Here is an 18,885-nt window from a genome sequence, read left to right as displayed (position 1 = left end):
TATATAGATACTCTTACAAACAACATTTTCTTGCTGTTTACCAAGTGCTCGACGAAACGTTTTTCTAAATTATTAACATCATGCATTTCCTATCATGATTTTCTTGATAGAGGACTGCTCACAAGGAAGATATTACAACAAGAGTTATAAGTGGCCAAGTTATCCTTTTTAAATTTTACGGACGCCATCAAGAGTTGATTGACTGTTATCGAATATCTGTTTCGCAGATGACGACAGATATGTTCCATTTGTCGTAACCCAAATCGCAAACCCTTATCCCCGAATGTGACCTAACGAATTCGACTCATTACCGGATTTGTTCTTACGGATGCCACAAATGGTACATGATCGACTTAAGTTTGCATCGTGTACCAGACTTCTTTGAAAACAGGTTGAAATAAATCAAGCAAAAGAATCATCACAGAAAGTTATATTAAGTCCTCTTACATTTACAAATCACAAGTCTTAACAGTGTAAAACATGAATAACATAAACTAGTGCAACAGACGAAGATGGGTCAATATAAAGATGACACGAGATTATTGTTCTGTCTATTTTTTGCTTGGACATTGCTAGTCCGAAAGACACTTACAATAGTGACTTAGTTCTGGCTCTGGCGGGATATATAAAGTATGGTTGATAAGAGGTTCATGTATATACTGCACCCTCCTTGCCCATTTAGTGCATGTAAGTGCTGTGAATGATAACAAGTCTTCCATATACACCCCTTCTTTTAAGGGGTCATAGTTGACCCCCCTTTTCTTGTCAAAACATAGTTTAGATGATCAGCTATCTAATGTTTTTGAATACAAGAACTTAGTTACTTACATCAATGCCATTCTGACTTTGATGGATTAAATCTCTCAATTTTCAACCTCTGTATCAATATTGTCTCACTGACAATTATACAAAATTTTCTAATTTTTTATGGATTTGTTAAGTAAAATATCTTCTTCAAGCCAACAGTCCACCAACCAACCATTGAAATCGCTTCAAGATATTTAGTGGTAAATATGACCATGGTTACCTAAAACTGTACATATTATACAAAATATGGCTATTAATGTTAGTAAATAGTGAATTATCAAGATTTCAAAATTAAAAAAATTAGGGAACGACCATTTAACTTAAAAAACAAAACTATTCGGATCCCCGATTTGATGAAGAAGAAAAAAAGTGTGGTCAAGCTAAATCAGAAGACAAAAGAAATATACTGAATCCAGATTTCCCCCATATCTTACAGTGTGAAATTTTAAAAAAATAAATAATTGAATGATAGCGTTGCGCAAAAAAAATATTTCTGATTCAGACAAAAAACCCCAACACCCTTACCACTCCCCTTCGAAGTTAAATGGTTTTTCACTTAGATAGAAACACATCCTAGAAAAAGTTTTGGTGTTTTCACGAAAACTTGTTGGTTGATAAAAATCCCTTCGAAAGATTTACTGACGCCATCATGGCTTGGTTGGTCAGTATGGACAATATGTGTCACATATGTCTACAGATATTCCACATTTTGTAAACTCAACCCCTTCCTCATATTCTCGATTTAAGCAACAAGATGGGTGCTACTTATGAAACAGGAACTGCTCATCCTGCCGGAGCACTTCAAATTGCTATCGTTTTTTTTGTGGTAAGGTTCATATTGCTCAGACAAGATTTATTCTTCTAGTATTTGTTGTTTTATTATTATCGTTTTGTTTTGGTCATAGTATTGTCTATTTGCATTCAACTTTTTATGAATGCTTCCTTCGTATCTTCTATCTTTGTTCTTTTTTTACTCTAGGTGATATACATAAGAATAAACAAAGAAATGTATATATTTGAACATTTTATTTGGATTAATTTTTTTTTTTTTTTTTAAATTCTTTAAAATAGTCCACTGCCATGTTTGCCAACAACTCTCTCGTTAGCCTTTATTGTAGGTAAAATGATCATCGTCCAGTACTGGTATTTCTCTGTTGCATTATGTACTGGTAAACTGCTTGTGCTGAAAAATAAATAAATCATAAAAATAGTGTATATTATAAACAAATATATGCATGTTCTGATTTCAATAGTATACATGTACACATTCCTGCACAAAATGTACTTAGTAATTGCAATTTGTGATTACTTGATTTCAGAATGAGCTCGTAGGGGTAGGTGAAGTTGAAATGCTCTACTGAGAATACAATGATTGTTGATTCGCTTAGAGTTATAACGGAATCGAGATAGACAAGGCATTGTTTAGACTGCCTTCTATCCTCAATTTCTCAAAAGTGTTAATTCCAGACTCTCATAAAAGTTAGTGGTTATTCCAAACGCCATAACATGCAGAATTTTCAAATCAATCTGTGTATCTGACTTACGTGAATATCCTTGTGTTCTTCTACCAGGATGGTCACAAACTGCGTGTGGTTGATCTGCATCGAATCTCTGGTTACCCCGACATTCCAAACCTACATAGCTGCAAATCTGTCGAACTTGTTGCTAAAAATGGTAAAATCTTATTATTATTATTTCAATAATAAAACATATCAGCTTAAGTTCGACTGTCTTGTACCTTGAACATAGTACTGTACACCGAATTGATTTTTTTACCACCTTTTCAGAAAAGTCCAATGTCGAACAGCGTTTACCCAAACATATGACCATATAACTGGACCAATTCTTCGTAGTTCTGTCGATTATTGTACGTTTGGGTGATTTATGCGCCTTATTCTAGAAGTTAACTAATTCAGTTTATTGCATGTTTTCAACTGTTATAAGATGTTCTATTTTCCTGATTTTGTTTGTTTTCCCCCCGTCATAGTACTGTCAGTTTCTCTTCGAATTTGAAAAGTTGTTTATGTCGCTGTCTATCTTCCTTCTAATGCTTATAAAAGTTAAAAAAAAAACATATGCATGTATACATGTATTTTATAAAATGTTTTATAAGAAGTTTTGTTCGACTTACCGTACAGATACTATTGACTATACTTGGGTCACTTTGTAAATGGAAACCAGTTGTTGCAAGAATACACTGCAAGTGAAAAAAAACAGAATACAGTTGCTGAACAATGATATCTCCTGTTATGCCGAAGCATATATGTACATTATCTTGTTCCACAATTTATAAGACATTTTACCCTCTTTTTGAAGACCTTCAATCAACATCCCGAATGAAGAACATACAATAATGGTACTTAATTTGCAGCACCTTCGTTTAGAATAGAGGTGTTAGATTTGATATTCCGTCTTTATTGGACGTCTATATTTACCGCCCTCCATTCCGGACAGCTCGCGATGAATTGATTTCATTGTTTTCCCACTTTGTTTCTGTATGAAATACTTGCCACTGAACTGTAATCAACCACGATTAAGTATTCCACCTACTATTCTTCAATTCTTGTAAATCTAAAATTATATCTCTCTTTTTTTGGAGGAAATAAGAATGGTTTAAGTCCCCTCCACCCAAACAAAAACTAACAATATATATAAAAAAAAAAAAAAAAAAAAACCAAAATAAAGATCGTGTTATTTAGGTATCTGTCTAATGTTACGGCTTATTCTACACGTACTTTTGAAACAATGATTCACATTAATTTCTCATTATTTTCCTTCATGTGGTCTTGTAAGTTTTTAAACATATTATAAAGTAAAGGTCAAACATCAAATTGTGTTTAAACAATTTGTTTAAATGTTAACTTTATGTGATTTTAGTTGTAATGAAAGAAGGAAACATGCCTTTTAACATGATAAAAAAATGTCAACATTTAAATTAACAACCGAAGCATAAATGACAACACAATATACCAGACTTAACTTAAATGTCCGTAATTTGTATTAATATCCATTTTAAATACACGTGTACTACAATATGTATAACAAATCTACATTATATGTTTTCGATTTTCGTATACTTAAATTTGAGAATGGAAATGGGGAATGTGCCAAAGAGACAACAACCCGACCATAGAAAAAAACAACAGCATAAGGTCACCAACAGGTCCCCAATGCAGCGAGAAACTCCCGCACCCGGAGGCGTCTCTCGACTGGCCCTTAAACAAATATATACTAGTTCAGTGATAATGAACGCATACTAATTTCCAAATTGTACACAAGAAACTTAAATTAAAATAATACAAGACTAACAAAGGCCAGAGGCTCCTGACTTGGGACAGGCGCAAAAATGCGGCGGGGTTAAACATGTTTGTGAGATCTCAACCCTCCCCCTATACCTCTAGCCAATGTAGAAAAGTAAACGCATAACAATACGCACATTAAAATTCAGTTTAAGAGAAGTCCGAGTCTGATGTCAAAAGATGTAGTTTATTTGCTTATTGGGCTAAAATATGATGCTTCAAGTAGATCATTATATATAGGATGGCTTGTGCATGTACACCAGTGCAATTAGTTCACTATTTAACATGCTATCCAAATGCAAAAATTTTAAGACGAAACATGCAAAATGGCTTTCCTAAGGAAACGACCATTTGATTTCAAAGGGGAAGGGAGCTGGGAGTTAATTGAATAATTTGCTCTGATAATAATTGCTAATAAATAATTCTGCACAAGACAGGATGAAAATGGATATATTCTGAAACACAAAATGCAGCAAACAAATGAGTGCAAAAGTGAAAATAAATTTTAGCGCGGAAAAAAGCATGCATAGCAACAGAAGAAAATAAAGGATGTATCTAGAACTACCCTATCCCACAAATTATTTTATGTGCTCTCGCTGAGAACTATCTGTAGGTACCTACTTATGTCATATAGCATTATGTACTATTATCGCTATTTTGTACATTTTCCTTTGATCTTTTTTTGTGATAATTTTTCATATCATGCTACTCGCTTGAGATGGAAAATTATTGCTAGAAACTAAGGAGGCACGTGGCGTTGCTCAGGAAATTGACATGAAATTGACATCGTCGTCATAGGTAAAATAGCGATAAACAGATTGTCATTGGTCATCTCAACTCGATTGCTTTTCTCGCTTTCACCGTACCGGCTCAAGCGAGAAAATAAATCTCGTTGAGATGATCAACGATAATTTATTATAAATACATGAATCTATCACTTACACCAAGTGTATATTTGTTTACTTGGAATAATTTATGCATTATTTTTTATGATCTTGCATTCTAATATGATTGATAATAAATATGTATCTATAGAACATGAAAGAAATTTAATTGTCTCGTTATTGTTATGATTTTCACCCTTACAGTACATACATGAGTAAAACAGATTGAAAATATAATTTATTGACAATGTTTATTTTATTATGCTAATAAATTAACCGTTTTATATTGCTTATTTACGTTTCATATCTTTTAAAAACGCAACGCGTAATAGTTAAACTGGGTCGAGAAACATATTTCAAGCAACATACTTATAATTATCCAGCTCATACACTTATACGTAAGGATGATTGTTTATTTATTGTTGCTTAATGTTTAGTTGCAATTGTTTATGCACACCCAGTACGCAAACAAATTAGCAATATACCATTAAATAGGTTCTGCACTGAATTGACCGGGACGAATTGTAGGAAACTTGAACTGTTACTTGCCAAAATGCAAAGATATGTTGAGTAAAAACATAGATTTAGCATTGAAACGGGCACCCAGGAACCCATCACATATAGTTTTTGCAAGGGATAATAATGGCTCAGAGAGCTTTGTGGACCCTTCACAGGATTTATATCCAGTTTATCTAGGGGGTAGGCTTATAGAAATTTGACCAATGGTTTTTAACAAAGGGACAAAAACTAACTCCTGTAATGATGTGAATGATTGTCCTAGCCTATAAAAAGGGTTTTGGTAATTTTCAATTTGTTCTCCTCTTGCTACTTAAAGCTCATAGTTATTGATTTTGGTGGCTATCTTGCATACCATTGACATTTTTAAGTTAATTTGTATTAAAAAAAAAGTGGGATGGCGGTATGTACAATGAATTGTTAGACTTTAACATTCCACATGAACGAAAAGGTTACTTCCAAACTTTGCACGGTGTGCATATAAAAATAAAACTTGGAATAATTTCGAACGTCCTATGCGCTTTCTATAGATTTACAGTTATAATGAACCCGCAATCCTACTCATTTAAAAGCAAGGGATTTATCAACAGATAAAAACATTGGTAGTTGTGATATAATTTAGGGGAAAAAAAGTATAGTTAAACAAATATATTGATTATATTGATTAAATCGTTGTACTTTAAGGAGCCAAATATTTGTGTAAACTTTGATATATTTTCATATAAATCAAATCTGACTTAAAAACTATCACATACGACGTTCAAATGAAAAATGAATAATGGACGTACTTGAGCACGGTGTTTACTTAAATAAGATGGTGCTTGGCATCATATGTTGGTGTTCTAAAATACAAGTTATTTGTTTTTCATATTTTTGCGCAAATTGTACACAAAAAAAAAATCATGCTTTAAGGATATTAAATTAATTATTGAAGTAGACTATTAACAGTATTTTATTTGTTTAAAGACAGAAAATTGAAATAAATTGAATACTTACAATGGTCAATACTAAAATCAGAGAACGAAACATGATGGTTCTGTACTTGCTAATCACACACGAAAGACTGAAACAATATAACTATCAACTACACCCTATAGATATGTTTACAACACAGTTTAATGATCTCTCGCTTCTTATAACATTGTAAAATGTCAAATCGTTCCGCGATTGACGTATAAGGGTTATTTGTATAATAATGTTTTATGTAATATTGACATTTTGTCAATCACTCATAATTAAATAAAGAATATTCATTTTTTTGAGTAATTTCAGTGGTTGTGGTATACGTAAGGAAAGGACCTTTTAGTAATTCGGGAAATGACGATGACAATGTTGAAAAAAAATATTTAAAAAAGGAAAAAAGTATTTACAAAAATATTTAACTTTAATTCACATTTTAAAAGGGAGACGAAATCAAACGTTAGACTATATTAACCAACGGAAATGAAACGGCTTTAAAAAGTTAACATACAATGTATAATTTCGCAAAACGTGGGATAAACCAAAACTTTTTTTTGAGTCGTACAAAGTCGTAATTGTTTAAAAGTTATTTTATTTAGTTGTTATATTTGCTGATTTGAAGATTCCTTCCAGTTTTTGCAAAGATTTAGAACTGCCAAGAACTATTAAGCATAGATAAAATTGGTAGGTTTTGCTACTGGACAAGGATGAGATGCTAAGAGGGAATATTTAGGAATTCTTTCACGAACCAAGTCTTTAAAAAAGGGACGAAAGATACCAGAGGGACAGCCAAACTAATAAATCGAAAATAAACTGACAACGCCATGGCTAAAAATGAAAAGGACAAACAGACAAACAATAGTACACATGACACATCATTAACATTCCCCTAATAGTTTGTTCTCGAAATTATAGTTTTGGGCTAAAGTAACTGTAGCATATTATTCATATCTTTTATCAATATACTTTGTTCAAAGAAATAAATAAGAAGGCTGTTTTTTATTGTGTTTTACCATTTCCTTAATTCAATTTTGTGGTCATCTTTTCCTGTCACCTGACAATTTAGACAAAATCTGTATTTTGTTGGTCACACAAAATAATAGTGTTATACATCGATCTTTTATGTTTTTGTTCGAAAAAAGTTGTGTACAGCTATTCACCATTAACATTCTTCGATAAAAATACTTGACCTCCGATCAGACCAATAAACTATTACCATTGTTAATAACTTGTAATATATATTATATATATTATGTTTAGACCCTTCTACAACGAAATTTGTTTTACATGCACACGTATAAAAATTGCGGTTTTTATCCAACGCAATCATAGGTTTGAACGTAGTTTTCAATTTAGACTCGTTTATAATATATTATGTATACATATGAACTTTGTGACCCTATGTTCAGTGACAGGAAATGACCGCTCTGTGATTATAAATAAAATCCGTCTTTTGTGACATGTAAATAGAGATGTTAAGTACACGAACTGCTCAGATGACCATAAATGATTGAGATCCTGAAAACCAAAGTCCTTTTCGTTTTTATGTGATCTACACAAGACTTGAGTTTTCAAATATTTGAAACATTTGTTTGTTCTTGTTAAAATATTTTTCTTAGGTTAAAATTTAAAATAATGAAAATTCTCCCTTTTACAAAATTTGATGTTAATGACTACAGAAAAGTTTATTCAAAATTTTGACCAATTTCAATCGTTTTTGGTAAAGTTAAATGCAACAGAAAGTTTTGCTCCTAAGGACATTAATAGACGTGGTGCATTACTTTTGTTATTTAGTATACATAAAGTTTCATCTGAGGAATCGTGGTAAGTAGGTAAAAGCACTAGACCATTTAGACAGTTGATTCGTTTTATATATTTATCAGTACCAAGTTATTCCTTTATTTTGAGTCTGCTTTATCGGGAATGCATGAAAGCTAGTATTAATGTAATGAGAATAAATACATTTTGTGTCACTTGGAAACTGTAAGCAAAAAAAGTAATTTCCCATCACACTGTGTTTTCCCCACTACACTTTATTTCGTTAATGGTAAAGTAATTTATTATAATTGCTTCCTTATTTATTCAAAAACCTTTTAATAATAACTTTAAATTGTGACGTAGGTCCAGACCTCATAATATTACTTCACACCTTATTAACCATAAAATAAAACTAATATGTTCAATGATGACTTTCAATATTGAAACAAAAATAATACTCTTTGTAGAGTATTTGCAACATCTGTATAGAAAAAAATATGTGTACAAATCATTAAGACAGCAACCCAAAGACAAATAAACCAAAATACATCTAGAAGACATTTACAATTTACATTTTCCCCTATTTTTTTTTATTGGGTCCAATGCATTTACCGAACTATAGCCCCGCTACACTATATGTAAGTACGAGACGATACGAGAACTTAAACCGTCACAAAATGGTACAGATAAAACGTAATGATAATTATTTTCCTCATAAAAGTACATAACTTCTTGAATAATAATTATAGTTTTTATTTAAAGTTAAAATCAAAAGAAAAATTGAATTGACATGTTACATTTCATTTCACTTCGTTGGTTTTAATAACAACTAAAATGCATTAAGTATAATTATATACAAAGAAACATATTTCCATAAATAGAATATTTAGAAATTTTATGGATTGAAAACCGACGTATTCATCACAATGTCGTAATACATGTTTAAGAAGGTTTGTAAATTTATTTCAAATATTGTTAATTTTTATATAAAAAAGCTGTTATCGTTTTCACCATTGTTTTCATCATTCGCTCGACCTGAAGATGCATGAAATATTTGCCACTGGACGTTAAGTAACAAACAACCATTATCATTAATCGCCACATCAATGAAGGGGATTAATTACAAGGTACGAAATCACCATTAAATTATAATGACCAAATGCGAATCAATGGTGTAAGTAAAAGACTATTATATATGCATTTAAGACTTTTACATGTACATGTTGTATACTGTATAATGTTATATATATATATCTATTTTCGTATCAACATCTATTAAGGAAATAAAGTTTTGACCACGATGACTTACAAATAAAGGGTAACTTTGAATCATCGTTGAACATACATTACACTGTTATGTAACAAACAATAAATATTCGTTATAGATAATAAATGCTATTAGAATGTAAGTAAATGTAAAGATGTATTCAATTGATGTCCCATTTAAGGTAATTGAGTAAATCATAAAAGGTAATATCAAGGTTTCTCAATATATATAATGTTTTAATCGTCAATCTGCCATTGACATAAATATAAATACAAATAGATGTGGGGTACATTATATACGTCAATGAGACACCAACCCAACACCACATTGCTTTCATCCTGTTCCACATCCTTAAAGTTTGGTCCCCGGGATAGTTGTCACATCTGGGGATTTTACAGTATCTTTTTAATAATTGTTTAATATTTTACAATAACTCACAAATTGCATAGACACGTTGCTTTTCAGTTTAGATTAATGAACGGATTTGATTTTTTAACATGGTGAAGCACTAGTGAATTTTATACTTATTCCTTTAAAATATATATTACATTTAAGAAAAAATCTATTCCGTTCAAGATACGACCTTTTGTATAAAGAAATATTATGCATTTACAACTTCGATTTCCAGATTGGTTCATTTTATTCAACAGAAAACAGAAAGCCGATTGCGAACAAGGATATTATGGAGCCCCTTTAGTGCCAGAGATGACATATGTAATATTTTGAGCGAGATTTTAAATATTTGACTAAAGCGACATCGTAGATACGAAATATATCTGCTTTTAAAAGTAATAATAAGATCCTCACACTGTCACAACACTACTTGACAACGGTCAAAGTATTAAATTTAATGCTGTAAATCATTTACAAATACAAGAATTTGGTTATTCAATGATAGTAGTTGAAATTTTAAAATTCCTACACAGGATATCGGAAAAGAAGTTTCCTAATATGAACAAGAAAAAAGGTAATTGATGTATAATTATTTGATTTTTTCATATAGAAATATACGTTTTTTTTTCCATTTTTCCATTTATTTACATTTAATTTTTTCATACACGTATATTTAATCTTTTCATTTTCATTACTTTTTTTCACTTCATTTCTAATGTTATAGCACTAAGGTATGCTAATTTTTTTTATCATATATATATATAAATCTTGTGTCTTTTGTGTATTTTTAATGATGAACTCTTGAATTGTTGGGTTTCTATCTCGATCGTTTACTAATTCTATGTTCTCTTTTGTTGATGTTAGTTTGTACATGGAAATAATATATTACTTCCCATGGTTTGTAGAACTATTTATTTTAGTTGCTGCCATAACATGATCATCTAACCCTGAAAAAAAATCATATAATTAATCATATTTGAGTTTAACAATTTAAAATTCAATAAATGATCTTTATCTATTATCAAATCTTTCAGCAAATATTTGGATGTTTACATTTTAAGTCGTTTTGACTCATTTGTACAGAACATCTGCAATCATTAAATATGTTTACGTACACATGGACTAACTGCAATGGCTATACTTTTCCTAGAATACTATTTATAAAATGACAAGTAACTTGGCAATATCTGTTCGTCTTTAATTTGTTATATAATGGATTGCCGTTTTTGGTCCAGCTAGACAAAATTCTTTATTCTAAATCACAATGTTATTATATGTAACATTGCAACACCCTATTCTATAAACAAATTTTATAGTTACACGATTGTCGAACTTCATTGGCACCTTTGGCCAGATGCCTTCGTGAATATTCCTTCATTATCTCTGAAGCGATTGTCACTGTTTCATATAATGTCAAACATTTTTTTAGTCAAGTAAGCCACATGATGGAAAAGAAAGAATTTACTCAATTTGAAGGATTTGACATTGACAGTCTTAAGAAGTTCCCCTTTTCTGGCATCAAGGTCATTGGAGCAATACATGTTGGACTAGGTGTCACATGCATGATTCTAGGAGTGGTTAATATAGTTACTTATGTAGTGATGGATGAATCTCCAACATATACTGACAAAGACTTAAATGACAAACAAGAACTAGCAATGCAGATCACCGTATCGTCTACTCCAATGTGGTGTGGTATATGGGTAAGAAAAGACGAACTTACATAGATAATGTTTGAAGTATACGGTCTTGAAATGAAATACATACAGGGAAATGTGTTAAACTTTTACGTGGCTCTTGTTTATTAGGTTGATTGATTTATAGATTTAAATTAACTGATTAATTTCTAGCGGTAAGAATTACATATGCAGGACGACAAATTCGTAACAAAAACAACTATCACAACATAGCAGTCTAAATAAAAACTCATTACATTACCAAGCCACCTTTATTCTAACTTTAACCAAACATAGTGTTTGGTCATATTCTAAAAAGCCACGTGACCGGTTGATTAACAGCAATATTACCACAAATTAAAAAGTCTTTGATTAAACAGGACTGGTGATCAAACCATATGAGATAATCTTGCTCTCTTGACTAAGTTAAAGCTTAGTTTTCACGTACTGGTTTGTCAAACTTCTTTGCCTTTAACAGTAAATATGTTATGTTATACTATCATGACATTCACAATAAAGATACGCAATATTCACTATTCGGAAAAACAGCAGTACTATTTTCTGCATACGCATCAGTCAATTTTTCTGTTATTTGTTTCTTATGTTTTTATTTTGAATGATAATTATTTGTATTTATCTTACTGTTTTTTTTTTATCTTTTAAAAAAATTTTTTTTTTAAACATACTTTACTTTTTTCCTTCAAAGCAATATACCTCCATACTTTTATTCTAATTTGTTAAGCTGGGGTCACACATTCACGATTTTTACTGCCGTCCTTGACAGGACCATTCCCGATTAAAATTTATTAAAAGTCTGATCAAGATCCTATGCATCGTGGATGGAAATTCAAACTTTATTAAAATTTGTAAAAAAAATAATTTAATCACGACAACAATCAGATATTGTTCAGGAAGCGTCGATATTCAACCGTTTCCAAGCGAATTTATTCCGATAATTCCGTTCTAAATCCGCTTCTTATCCGATTTGTATCTTTCGCCAGGTCAAATTTGACCGAGTCTGTCACGACTGCGTCCCGATTCTACTGAATGTAATCCGACAGAGATCAGATAGTGACAAGACAGTGAACCGACGCTGACGGAAGTTATCCGTTCGAAAACTGTCGGCATACTCGGGATGATCAGGTACTGTCGGAACATAATTCTATCACGGTCCGCTCTATCGCATTGCAAATGGCTTTGTCTGGTCTCAGTCGTATTGTATTCTGTAATTGTCGGGACTCTGACGTGGGTATCATTGACGAATTTAGAATTAATAACGGGACTGTTTTGGAACGGTTCGAAATCGACAAGATCTGGATGCAATCATGACTCAATCGGCAGAAAAACAGCAATGAAAAATTTCTCCAGATCATTCCCGTTCCACAGGACACCGTCCCGAATACACAGAACATTGTTAGGAATTCGATCCGATACAGCAGAATCTGTCACGACATAGGCACGATTGTAATCCGACTAGACAAAATCGGCTGAGTTTCCTCGAATGTTATGGGACGCACCGGACTATTTGGACCCTTCCCGACCAGTAGGAATCTGTCACGAACTAAAACGACTGCGTTCAGACAATAATAGGACATTCCAGATAATTGAGGACACTAATCCGACTTTTTCACTTTTCGTGTCATATCGCTGTCTGATCTCAAACGGGAGCAATTATCGGCAATGTGTGAACCCCGCATTATACATGTATTTGCATTTCATTTAAAGAATAATATGGACCAGATACTAGTATTTCAATCTTTAAATATGAAAACATATTTTCAGTTTTGTATGTGTGGTACTATGGCACTAAATATATCAAGACAAAAGAAGTCCAGTATATTCTGCTTTGTGAGTAAATATGTATTTTATGAAGAAAAAAAAAATGATTTCAAACATTTTGCAAATAACAAAATACTTCAAGATATATATGATAACACGTAATGACGTGCTTAACCATATCGATCAAAAATGATTACAAACAAAACGAACAAAGTATACTCGATTACCGACGTAAAACGTCAAATTTTGACGTTACTAATTGGGACGCAATATCGTGCGTAACGTCATAGCACCCTAATTGTGGAAACTATATATTATGTTCCCCAAAACTTAAGGAATAAAACCACTTTTTCGTATTCATACTTATGTAATCGATGACAATATGGTCCAATCGTCAAGACCACAATACTGTCCTGTTTTGCCCGAAAGTCACCTATCGAACTAGATATATCATCGTGTTCGCACTTACATGAGCAACACGACGGGTGATATTTGTTAAACAGGATCTACCTACACTTCCGGACCACCCGCGATTACCACCGGCTTTTGAAAGGGTTTGTGTATCTCAGTCTTAGCGTTCTATGCTGTGTTTTGAATACTGATGTTTGTCTGTTTGTCTTTTCCTTTTTATGTATGGCGTTGTCAGTTTAATTTTCGATTTATGAGTTTAAATGTCCGTCAGGTATCTTTCATCCCTCTTTTGAAACTAAGGGCTCGAAATGTATGGAAATTTAACGTGGGTTCTTACTGCAGAGTACTTTGTGTATTTGCCATAGCGTTGTCAGATTTATAATGTCTTATAATGTCCCTTTGGTATATTTCGCCTAACTTGAATATTAAATACAAATATAATGAACACAATGAAAAGATCTTCGACAAGACATGAGGTCTACATAATTTAAATATTCATGGATATTTTTTTTTTTTACAGAAAATGTCTTTCCTGATATTGAGTATTTTATGTTCTGCGTTGTTTGGTCCTGCTTGTGCATGTGTAAATGCATATGAAGCTTTATTGGTAGGTATAGACTATATGTAATTTTATCTGATAGTTATTTAAAAGTAAAACTATCCACTTTCGCAAGTGTTATTGCCGTTAAATTCAATTTCAAATTGAAATCTTCGTTCTATAATCTCACAGTTCCCAAATTGCACTCATTCAACAAAAATAGCAGTGGAAATCTTACATGTTTTCTTATAGACTACACAAGTATTTTTCTGATTTGACTTTATTCAGGTTTTTCAACTTAGCTGAATCAATACAAATATACACAAACGTTCTCAGAATATACCAACAGATGATGTGTTCATTTGGACATAAAAAATCAATATCGCCATGCGATGTCGAATTTTTTTTTTTAGAAATGAGGTATTAGAATATTTTACAGGCATAAACATCTGAAAAAAATAATAATTAAAAGTAAGCAAGGCCGATTGGACTACGTGCATTGTTAAATTGTTCTAAAAATTTGGAGAGAAAAAAATCAAAACATCAGTTACAGTTATTCGATTATTATGGATTTATTCTTACGCATGGATGCAATTTTAGTACATGGATCGTTAAGAGGTGGGTTCAGACTAGTTTTTTTTTCTAGGATTCAATATGGATTCAAAATTAATTTGGTGGAACTTAAATGTAAATAAATATTCGACTACAAAATAAACCCAGAATGGACACTTTCGCTTGCATCTTAAATAAACGTAGGTGAAAAAAAAAAATGACAAAAAAGTGCAATTTGGGTAGATGGAAACAAAAGTAAGCAGTTTTTTGTTTTTAATTTTTATTTTACAATTGATATTATTTTCATTATTACATAATAATTAATTTCAATTTGTAGCGCCATGGGCTATACAGTTCCGATTACAAATGGTTGGTTCCACTGCTTATAGCGTTCTTTGCATTTAATGAAATTATTGTCAGTATCATATCAGCGATAGCGTGTTGCTGTTGTGCAACTTTAAAAGAAACAAAAGTAAGTTAAAACTAAAGGCTTTAAATGTATGCAAGTTAAACGTGAGTTATCAGTGTAGAGTACAAAATAAACATACATTCTCAATATAAAAGTGAAGGTACAGTTCAGGTCTCACGAGAGGGCCCTAAAAGGACTAGTGTTAAACCATTAGTCGATTACATCTATCCTCATATTTAAAATAATTGACTTTTACAGAAAATGTTGCATCTTATCATTGACACATGCATTCAGGCTTCAACACCATACATGTATCTATCTACACAGTATTGTCTTTTCTGAAGAAAAAAAAGATCAGCAGATACGTTTTCATATTTGCATTTGCAGCGTAATGATATATAGTATCGCTGTTTATGTAGAAGTCTATAAAAATGTGTCTGGGTCTGTTATATCATAATCTAAAAATAAGTAACTTAGATAATTTGGAATTTAAAGTCTTTGGGTTGTTTTGTAAATGTTTGTATGTTTTGAGATTGTAACAGAGTGATGACTGCTGTAGTCATATTTTGACTATTTTACCGATTATGTCTGTTTTGTTCACGCATCGTTGTTAAAATAACGGAATTTAATGCTACTGTCATATAAGTGAGCGGTATAACGCTATAAGACCAGGTTCAATCCACCATTTTCTACATTTGAAAATGCCTGTATCAAGTTAGAAATATGACAGTTGCTGTACATTCGATTAATGTGTTTTATTATTTAATTTTGCAATTTGATTTGGGACTTTCCATTTTGAATTTTACTCGGAGTTCAGTATTTTTTTTTATTTTACTTTTTACTCATTCAGTTTGTGTTTCAATGATATAAGTAGCTGAAATATCTTTTAAACATTATATATTATATTTGTGTCATTTGTGTTATGAAATAAGCATCTTTTGTTTTTCGTTTATTTATTTTTTTGAAGCTTTTAGTTACTTTCAGATTGTCATAACATCTTTTTTCCCCTGTATAATAGGCTGTACGACGACATATAGTTGTAAACTTCTATGTCATTTGGTTCTGTTGGAGAGTTGTCTCATTGGCAATCATACCATATCTCAATTAATTTGTATATATACAATATGATCATCGAATGTAGCGTTGAATGGTATGCGTTGAATGGTATAACTCTTTTCATATAATAATAACACAATACAGTAAACATGCATTAATTAATTTACCTAGTATTTAATTTTCTTTTAAATGCTTTTGTATAGGTAAGAGTGCTGTTGACGCCAAATAATCAAACACAACATAAGCTGATAAATTCAGAATTCCAGACACGGCCTGAAAACCCTCATTTACAGCGAGATTACTTACAAGACAATAGAGATATATTTAGGATCAGCAACAGAAATCAACAACGGAATATTAGTGATCAACCAATGTTTAGAACACATTCGAAGAATATAACAACACAAAGATCACATTTTACAGCAAACCATATCAGATATAATAACACTCCTGATTAGTGACGGGTGGCAAATATAATTTTACCATCAGATTATATCGAAATAATTTTTGGAAACCGTCCTTTTCATAAAAAAATGATATTTTTTTTTTATTCATTAAAAAGTAAATAATATTGATTCCTTTCCCGTCGAATACATTTCGGTTTACCCACAACCAACAACAACAAGCACCCAAGTGGAATCGTCTTCCATTTTGATTGAACACCGTTTTATAGGGATTAAGATTTTAAAACAATGTTAGACTTCTATACCCCTATTTTTGACATGGTTACCTATTATGTCTGTCATGTTTGTTTTGTTCACGCATCATTGTTAATATAATGGAATTTTATGCGACCTTCATACAAGTGAGAGTTTTAAGCAAGTTATAAACCAAGTTTAATCCACCACTTTCTATATAAGCAAGTGCCTGTACTAAGTCAGGAATATGACAGTTGTTATCCATTGGTTTGATGTTTTTGAGCTTTTGATTTTGCTATTTGCTTAGTAGGGACTTTACGTTTAGAATTTTACTCGGAGTTCGGTATTTTGCTAATTTACTATTTAAAAAAAGCACTGACTTAGACTAGCTATGCTAAAGGGTATCTACAAGGTTTCTGGTATAATTTTTTGTAGCCCGATTTTGTCTTGTTTATATACATGTTCGTGCAGCTTTCAATAAACGTAAACCTTTTCACTACACAAGTACAGCCATGCATGCAATTCCATTCAAACGTGTCTAGACGTGCATATCGAAAAAGAAAATTGAGAAAAAAGACTCACTGCCCACATTCGAACTCTGCCAGCTTGTTGTGGTTCCTATTATAGTGTATGAGCTTCATAAAATATGGATGAGACAAACTTATTATAATATAGTGTGTGGAAACGGAAAAAAATGCAATTTTCTTAGTTAAAAAAAAAAAAAAACAGTATATAGCTCACTTACCAAATTCGGACTCTGTGTACGACTTTTGGTTCCTAGCATTGTGTATCAGTTTCATTAAATTTAGATGAGGAAAACCTAAGTAAGAGTGCGGAAACGAAAATGGTACGATAAGAAGTACGGAGTGACGGATCGATGGATGGACAGAGTGACAGAAAGACGGACGGACAGCAGTAAAAACGGAAAAACTTAATGCCACATTGCCGCCTACAGTTGGGTCATAAACATAGTAAAAATCTTTTAACGGATAATTTCATTATCAAAATAGTTATTTTTTTATTTTTACAGACCTATATATTCGAAAACTTAAGATGTGAGGCTAAATAATCTCCATGGAAATGAGATATGCAAATGCTAATACAACTGCATACTAAATATCATTGATTTGCCATTTGTCGTTTTTATAAACTGACTTCACCACACCATAAGACATTGTTGGTGCTGAAAACGCCGACGCCACCGACATCATCGGAAACAACATATTATTATTATTATTACAAGGCATTTTTATAGCGCATTCTATAAAACTACAATTACTCTAAGCGCTTTACATGTTAAAACAAAACTACACAAGTTCGTACATACACGAAATTACAAAGTTAAAAGTATATAAATACCCATGTCTCACTTTTTGACTCCCGTATATTTACCTAATTATCCTGTGTTTCTCGTCCGTTCATTTGTTAGACCATGAATTAAAACAATTGACAAGCAAACGCTTATTTACATAAACTATGTAATTTCTCTTAACTTTGATGCAGTTTCAAATTCATTTCTTAACATTTATTTCAAATATGAATATACAGACACATCTTTTACGCGCTAACAATTCACGATGGGTGCAACATGTGGAGCAGGATCTGGTTACCATTCCTTAGCACATGAGATCAACCCTACCCCCAGTTTTTGGTGGGGTTCGTTTCGCTTAGTCTTTAGTTTTTTATGCTGTGTATTGTGTTCTATTATTTGTCTGTTTGTCGTTTTCTTTTTTAGCTATGGCGTTATCAGTTTATTTTCAATTTATGAGTTTGCCTGTCCCTCTGTTATCTTTCTCCCCCTTTTTTATTATCTGTTTTGAATGCAAGTAAATCAAAAATAATCATGCAGGCAAATCATAGCATGAGCTCTTTACTTTCATTGTTGGTATGATTGTTGAGCAGCAAATGTTTTGGATCATCGGGTTAATTTATCTGCATAAAA

At 31.8% G+C, this 18,885-nt stretch overlaps 1 protein-coding gene across 4 annotated transcripts; it reads left to right on the top strand.

Moving 5' to 3' along the window:
• The first annotated feature begins 9,091 nt into the window (after window positions 1-9,091).
• On the top strand, window positions 9,092-16,880 carry LOC139512277 (uncharacterized). 4 transcript variants are annotated; one of them, XM_071299778.1, is made up of 7 exons: window positions 9,109-9,174; window positions 10,120-10,205; window positions 11,314-11,587; window positions 13,343-13,408; window positions 14,271-14,357; window positions 15,178-15,312; window positions 16,509-16,880. In XM_071299778.1, exons 3-7 carry the CDS (start codon window positions 11,327-11,329, stop codon window positions 16,761-16,763), a joined length of 804 nt encoding a protein of 267 aa, XP_071155879.1. In that variant the 5' UTR covers window positions 9,109-9,174; window positions 10,120-10,205; window positions 11,314-11,326; the 3' UTR covers window positions 16,764-16,880. The 4 variants fall into 4 exon arrangements, with proteins under 4 accessions (XP_071155877.1, XP_071155879.1, XP_071155876.1 ...); XM_071299775.1 differs by having other exon boundaries at window positions 9,110-9,174; window positions 10,120-10,458; XM_071299776.1 differs by lacking the exon at window positions 10,120-10,205 and having other exon boundaries at window positions 9,092-9,174.
• The last annotated feature ends 2,005 nt before the right edge of the window (window positions 16,881-18,885 follow it).

This window comes from Mytilus edulis, chromosome 2 (assembly GCF_963676685.1).
Source record: "Mytilus edulis chromosome 2, xbMytEdul2.2, whole genome shotgun sequence".
In the NCBI taxonomy this organism is placed as follows: domain Eukaryota; kingdom Metazoa; phylum Mollusca; class Bivalvia; order Mytilida; family Mytilidae; genus Mytilus; species Mytilus edulis.
The sequence above is the reverse complement of the archived record's forward strand: the minus strand, read 5'-3'. Positions and strand labels throughout refer to the sequence as shown.

What these genes read in the sequence shown, in the direction of transcription:
- LOC139512277 (XM_071299776.1), top strand. Translation starts at nt 11,327, where the DNA reads ATGATGGAAAAGAAAGAATTTACTCAATTTGAAGGATTTGACATTGAC. An exon ending in CAATGTGGTGTGGTATATGG is followed by an intron (nt 11,588 to 13,342) that starts GTAAGAAAAGAC and finishes ACATATTTTCAG; the next exon opens with TTTTGTATGTGTGGTACTAT. An exon ending in ATGCATATGAAGCTTTATTG is followed by an intron (nt 14,358 to 15,177) that starts GTAGGTATAGAC and finishes TTCAATTTGTAG; the next exon opens with CGCCATGGGCTATACAGTTC.